This window comes from Anneissia japonica, unplaced genomic scaffold (assembly GCF_011630105.1).
Source record: "Anneissia japonica isolate Jap-2015-1 unplaced genomic scaffold, ASM1163010v1 scaffold1726_len428862_cov177, whole genome shotgun sequence".
Lineage (NCBI taxonomy): Eukaryota > Metazoa > Echinodermata > Crinoidea > Comatulida > Comatulidae > Anneissia > Anneissia japonica.
Window position 1 is genome coordinate 20,334 of NW_022710671.1, and position 7,455 is coordinate 27,788.

General features: G+C 33.3%; 1 protein-coding gene across 2 annotated transcripts in view; it reads left to right on the forward strand.

The window, feature by feature from the left end:
• The window catches only part of LOC117107098 (NXPE family member 4-like), a 24,366-nt gene extending 18,010 nt beyond the window's left edge, over positions 1-6,356 (forward strand). For both annotated transcript variants that reach the window (XM_033248652.1, XM_033248653.1), the window contains 2 exons: positions 5,074-5,132; positions 5,411-6,356. In XM_033248652.1, coding sequence (XP_033104543.1) covers positions 5,074-5,132; positions 5,411-6,216 — 865 coding nt within the window. In that variant the 3' untranslated portion in view covers positions 6,217-6,356. The remainder of the gene's footprint in view (positions 1-5,073; positions 5,133-5,410) is intronic.
• Positions 6,357-7,455: the final 1,099 nt, after the last annotated feature.

Here is a 7,455-nt window from a genome sequence, read left to right on the forward strand (position 1 = left end):
ATCTTGCACAGGAGAAATAATAGCCAGAGATGATGTTGATTTCAATGCTATATTTATTCGGATAGGAACTAGGATCTAGGAATTATGAGAACATAAGACAAACAAAGCATAACTGGAAAAACCCCCAACTTGACGGGCACTATGCCAGCATACGTCAAGCTAGAAAATAAAGTAAAATATAAAATACATATATCAATATTCATACTCCAATGTCCTGTAAATAACCAAAGCAATCATGTAATGTGCAGTTATTGTGAGGTACAATTACAATTGACATTCACATAATAATAAATGCATAAGATTAAATATGGGATTAAACTTAGTGGGAAACCTTGGCTTTTACCACAAAATAACACCTATATTAATAATCAATGTATCACTATATACAGTGTGCTTGCAACATATTTTAAGTTAACATAGATAATTGATTCAGTAGGCTTATTGCCTTGCTTCAAATTATAACATGCAAGCAAGAATCATTTAACTAAATTAACAGTTAACTAGAATGATAATTGGCGTCATAACAATAGTTATCAATCATACACATAATACAATCAAAAATAGTAATATAATCCGTAATAATTGTAATAATCAAGTAATAAAATTGTCAGCATTATGTATAAAACATAACAATCGATAATGGCAATAAAATAATAATCATAATCTAATCATATCTATAAGATATGATAGAAATACAAACTGCAATCATTTATAACACATCGTAAGAATAATAATGATAATAATAACACACCATAAGAATAATAATTAGAATGATCATACTATAACACATAATAATAATTCTACAGAAACAAATAATAATCTATAGTCATTACACTATCATCAAATCAAGTTAATCAAACAAAGGAACACAATCCCACCTTTCATTAGCTTCACGCTAAGATTAACTTTCATGAGTCTTCTTCTGTACCAGATTTACTGTAATGCCTGTTATAACCAAGATAACATATTCTTTCAACACAAAACTCGAGCGTAGCTAGCATGACCTTTGGTCTCAATACTTTTGCTAGTTACAACTATTTGTTAATCTTTATACGTATTTACTACTCTAAATTGTACTGTATATGACATACATTGCATAATATTTCATATGACAATCCTTAGTGGACCTGTGGTACAATCTATTACTCTGTACCATATTTATCATAAACAGCATTGAATCTATAGACTCAGGCTTAGTTCAATGAACTCAATCGCGGCCTTGTGGCGCACAAGTCAAACAGCCTAAATATGATGCTCGCCTATCTCTCAACTTAGAGAAGGCCTAACTTTTAAATGTGAGCAAGAGCATATCATAAAATATAGTACAACAATATTCTATAAATGATGTGCTAGTTCTTGACAAATTAAATATCAATATAACAAACTTAATAAAACGTACCCTTGCCTTGCATAAGCTAGACAAATACTTCGTAATTGGCGGTTCGTTTGTTCTTAATATGTTTATTGTGCCTTTAGGCTATGATCGATGTTTAGAGGCCAGCGTTGGATCTCCATCTGTCCTATTTAAACAACTCCCTGCAATAACCCACGGAATGAGCCTCCCCACAATAGCAATCCTTCACTCTATTGTGATAGTATTAATATTTTAGTTAATTTACATTCTTTACTAACAAGTTATTTGTTGAAATAAATATAACTGTCATGGATTTCTATCAAAAATACATTCATAATAAAAACTAGAATTAATAATGTGAACTCCTTATTCTTGCGGAGCAACACAGGGCTACTCACGTCTTGACTCTGTGGCTTCTGACTTTGTTGCGCCACAAACTTTCTTAATTGGACGCGCTAATCCTATTTACAATAACCCACGGAATGAGCCTCCCCACAATAGTAATCCTTCACTCTTTATTGTGATAGTATAAAGTTAATTTACATTCTTTACTAACAAGTTATTTGTTGAAATAAATATAACTGTCATGGATTTCTATCAAAAATACATTCATATAATAAAAACTAGAATTAATAATGTGAACTCCTTATTCTTGCGGAGCAACACAGGGCTACTCACTCACTTAAGCAAAGCGTCTACGGAAGTCGTTACTTAACATGATCAAGATAAACATGGTATTAATTATCAAGACGTCAATGTGAATGTGATGAACAAAGAAACCCAAGTTAAACAAAGAAACGACTGAAATTCAAAATAAAGTTATAAGGAAATGAATAGAAATTCAACATGTAATATAATATACAGTATAAGGATACGGGTAAAACCCGTACCTTACATAGATATATAGATATATATAGGGCCTATATACATTTTTATTATGCTATGTTGTTATTTTTCCTATTTGCAAAGTTAAATCAACAATTTTTAACAATTTGGTGATGGTTTCTGGCTGAGGAATGTCCAAAATCGTAAACTTCGTAGGCTGACAGGCTTTATGTTTAAACTCACAAAATCCAATTTTCTATTTAAAAAAATTACCCAAATCCTTTTCAGAATCTACCTTTTCAATCTGCTTCAGGTGGCTCGAAATGCTGGTTCTTAAAGTATAAACTGCACTAACTTCTCTCTTTTTTCCAATCATGCAATGACATTTACTAGCATTGCAATGAATTTGCCACCTTTCTGACCATTCTTGTAAAACATATCTTATTGCAACAAATTACTTGAACGTGAAATGTAAATTTTCGTATCATCTGCAAATATTTTTACTCTAGATTGGAAATTATCCGCTATATCGTTAATGTAAATTTAAAAAAGAATCGGTCCAAGTACACTTCCCTGGGGTACCCCACTATGAACATCAACAAAATTTGAGAAAGATGAATTAAACAACCCTCTGAGTTCGACCACTTAAAAAAGATTGAATTTAATTATATATTTCTCACAATACCAAACGACTTGATTTTAAGTAACAAACGTTTTAGAAGGACAGTGTCGAATGCCTTTCTAAAGTCGAGGTATATCACTTCTATGGATTCTCCTTCATCTAATAGCTGTGTCCAATCATTCCAATAACTGAGATGTAGAATCATCATCTAGGCTACGTTCATCCACTGCTGGATGAAGCCCTCCTGAAGCAATTTCCATTTCTTTCTGTCTTCTGCTGATCTATTCTATGATGTTGTTCCCATATATGAGTCTAGTTCGTCTTTCCATCTTCTTATCTGTCTTCCTCTCCTTCTCTTTCCTGTCCGTGGTGTGGTGAGATTTAGAATAACCAGGCCTAAAACCATGCTGGAAATTAACTAAAAGTGATTATTTTCAAGATGCAATAATTCATTACTTGTAATTTACGCCATCATTTTGCAAACACTTGAAGTAAAACTGACTGGTCTGTAATTTTGTACTGATGACTTTGACCGCTAAATAAATCCACGTTTGACCTATCCTCACAATGAAGAACATGTTCTTCATCTTTCAGATGTGCTATACCAGTTTTTGTTCTAGTCTTGGACCTTACATACTTCCAGAATGACTTGTGTTTGGCTTTCGCTTCAACTGCAATCATTTCAAAACTACTACGAATGTAACGATTTTCTGCAGTTACTTTATTTCTAATGAAATTATAAGCCTCTTTATGCTTTGAGCTTGGACAACCATGGTATGTAAACCACGCCTTATGCTTAGAAGCAATTACGATTTAAGTTGTTTATTCATAATCTACTTTTGCCAGAGGTATAAATGCAGTTTTACAATAATTTATTTTATATCCAAAGAATTTCCAACTATCCTCCCTACTAAGTATATCCATTCTATCCCAATTAACATTGCTCAAAAATGTTTCCATACTTTCATAATCGCCACCTGATTAACTATAAATTGCAGACTTATTAATTTTTCAGATTTGGAAATACAACTAAAATGCAAAGTATCATTCGTTTCTAACGTCCTCAATCATCCCCGGTTCGTTTGTAAATACAATATCTAACAAACTATCAGTTTGACCTTCCCTATTACGAGTTACAGTTTTCACATACTGAATAAGGACATTATCATTAATGCAACTATGGAAAATAGGTCCTACATGATTATCAAAATACATGGAGACATTCATCTCCCAATTAATATCTTTTAAATAAAAATCTCCTAAAATCAAAACATGTGATGATCTTGATCTCAAATTGCGTTAATTCGTTTCCTCACAATTTCGTTTCTATCATCATTTGTATTTGGACTTCTATATATGCAACCTAAAATTAAATTATCATTTTTGTTGTAATTATATATTAATACAGACAGCATCAATATCGTCCAATAAAAAGGACTCTACTTGATAAGCACCTATAGAACTCTTAACAGAAACCGCAACAGCTCGCCCTTCATTCAGACGGCTAGTAAACAAATCATATCCTTGAATTTCAAATTCACATTTCTGCAATGGATAATTTACATTAATATTTTCAGGCAAAATTATTTTAGTAAGTGCAACTAAGTTTGGACGCTCAAGATCAATTATTTTATCAATATTTGAATCAATATTTGAATGAATAACCTTAAGTATTCTTTCTTAGTCTTCTTCTGCAACGGAAATATTTTCTTGAGATGAACCTATTAATAATATGGAGGATTAGCCACGAAAGAGTTTCTGTGTAGCTATTTTTTCCCAGGCAGACAATCTATCCTCAAATTCACTTCTTAATTTAAAATGTTCAGCCTGTTATGATGTTGTTGCTGAAGTGAGATCCGGAAGGATGAAAACATCTGTCAACTTCTCATTCTCACAATGTCTCAAAGAACGAGCATACATGATACAATATTTTGACATTGACATATATTCCCATCATTTGTTACCATTAGGCGAAACAATGAAAAACAATGAGATAAGCAATGGATTTAATAGATTTAGGAAGATAAAACCAATACATGAGAACTATGAAGTAATTTGTGATACCACGCCAAGGCATTTCCACAATTACCATAGTGTGCACCGGTGTAGTGTAACATAGGCCTACATTTACGTCAATATTTTGTTTAAATTGTGCTTTATGTATTGTTTGTGTGGATGTGAATTTTATGAAATGTAATATGAATAAATACTTATTAAAGGAATTTAACGTAGTGATTGTTGTTTTAATAATTACTATCTCATAAAATTTCAGAAAAATCAATTTTGGATATTTAACGAACGGGACAGATACATTTACCATCCAAAGAGCAGGTATGACGTCTTTATAAATTCGTGGTATATTTTTGTGAGTAAATATATAATATTCAAAATAAGTAGCTGCGTAGAACCGTAATCACAATACACTAATGCATAAATAACAGTGCTCGAATATATATATATGATGATGATGACGACGATGCCGGTGACAATATAACGATTCCGATATAGGAAACGATAGCGATAATTATAATAAACATATAATTAAATACATTGATAGATTGATTGATTATTATGAGAGTTTTGTTTTCGTTTTGTTTGGTTTTACGTAGGTGAAGAATCGATGAATGTGCACAAAACGTTAATGAATTATATAAAAAGACCAGAGTGCACGCCGGACACGCCTGAACCAATAAATGACGGCTTCTGGTACAGGAATACTTGGCACTCGTTCGCGTGTCGAAGCAGATCCTGGTCCAGAAAGCAGATACGCACATGTATAAACAACAAGCGACTCATCTTCCTGGGCGACTCTACAACAAGACAGTGGTGTGAAAAACTACTTTTACATCTCGATGTGGACGTACCTGAAGATTTGTCTCGTAAAGGCTACGATATCGTTACTGATTTTCTGAATTTAACTTTCCAATTTCATCCGTATGTCCTTGGAAATGGTATAGAGAAGGTGAGTGAAGGCAAGTTCGAGGTGGACGTATTAGACTCATTGGCAACTGATAACTGTCACTATGTAATCATGATAAGCCCGTGGGCTCATTATGAGGTCTGGACAAAGGAAGCTTATTTGAGTCGATTAGAACATATCAAAGCTGGTATAATCAGTTTTCGTCAAAAATGTCCTGATACAAAGTTCGTCATCAAAAGCCCCCATCCGAGACGCCATTCATCCAAATCCTTACAAACCTTCATAATCGCTAGACTGACTAGTGACGTATTGCTGTACGAGATCCGGAACCTAATGCACGATACTTTTAAAGGAATGGGGATCCATTTTATTGATATTTGGGACATGAACTTGGCATATGATTCGCCAAACACGATTCACATGCCATTGGAAGTTGCAATCCAAGAACTGTTTATGTACTTTTCACACATTTGTCCAGATATAACAAACCAATAAATTATCGACCTATTTAAAAAAAAACAAAAAAAAAAACAAAAAAAAATTGGCTTCTATGCTTAGACGAGTTTTATATATATAAGTTTCAACTTCAAAAGCTATAAATACCAAATATAACTGTAACAGCCTAAGTTGCGAAATACTGTTGTCAGGTCTCTCTACAACCTAAAACAAAGCTAGTTGTGCAATTGTTTAGTATAAGCCAGCGAAGTAGCGGGGTGGTGACGGGCACCCAGTGCAAGATAGTTATTGCCAGGCCCTAAAAGGCACCTGAACGGACCCAGAGACAGAGCCTTAGTGGAGTCTATCTGAAATTTGTTAAAACAGATACGACATTGTCACGCGCAGAAATCTCTATAGAATATTTTTAAAGATATTCAAGGATATTGAGAACAAAATATGTGTGGTCTTGACAACAAAAAATCATCGAACTATTTGCAGTGAAGCATACGTATATACTCACCTGAATTAAATAAAATAGCCTTGAATGTATTAAACATATACGTACCAAGCTGTGGCTTGTTTGTAAAAAAGTTAAAATGCAATTTTAGAAATAGTGTAATTGTAATGAATATAATCAATAAGGCCTCTACAACCTAATATTATTGAGGAGTCCTTCCTAAATGTAAGTCATGTATTTTATCCTTAAGGGCCTTAGGCTTGGGCATTTCATGAGTCTTTGATAAAGTATAATATGCCTATAGTATATTTAGGCTTGGGCATTTCATGAGTCTTGGGCCCGTTTATACAACACACCAATATCCGCATTCTCAGCCCGCCAAAGTTATGTGTGTAGTATAAACGCCGTCGGATTGCGTGTAATTACATTATTAATTAATCAATCAACTAATTAATCAACTGGATGGGGTGGCTAACAAGACAGTTTATTCGCTGCATTTTCAAGCGTTGCTGGATAGATTCCGAGAAATCAATAACTGATAAAAATGCTTACTGGTATCGCGGGGCGTTTTGAAATATTACATAATAGATTATGATTATTTCTTTGTAATTACCGCTCTCTCAGAATGCACGGCGAAAACAAGCGCAGATTGTCATTCTTTGCTTTTATTTTGACAAGCTCGGACGTGTGTAGGCCTACAATTTGATTTGCATCAGAAACAAAATTAACAGAAATTCGTGTTCCTCCATTCTGTTGGTACTTACTTAATCGTTGACAATCGTTAAATAAAATAACCAGTGAAGTAAAAACAAAATTGGATTACGAGAAAAAATAATATC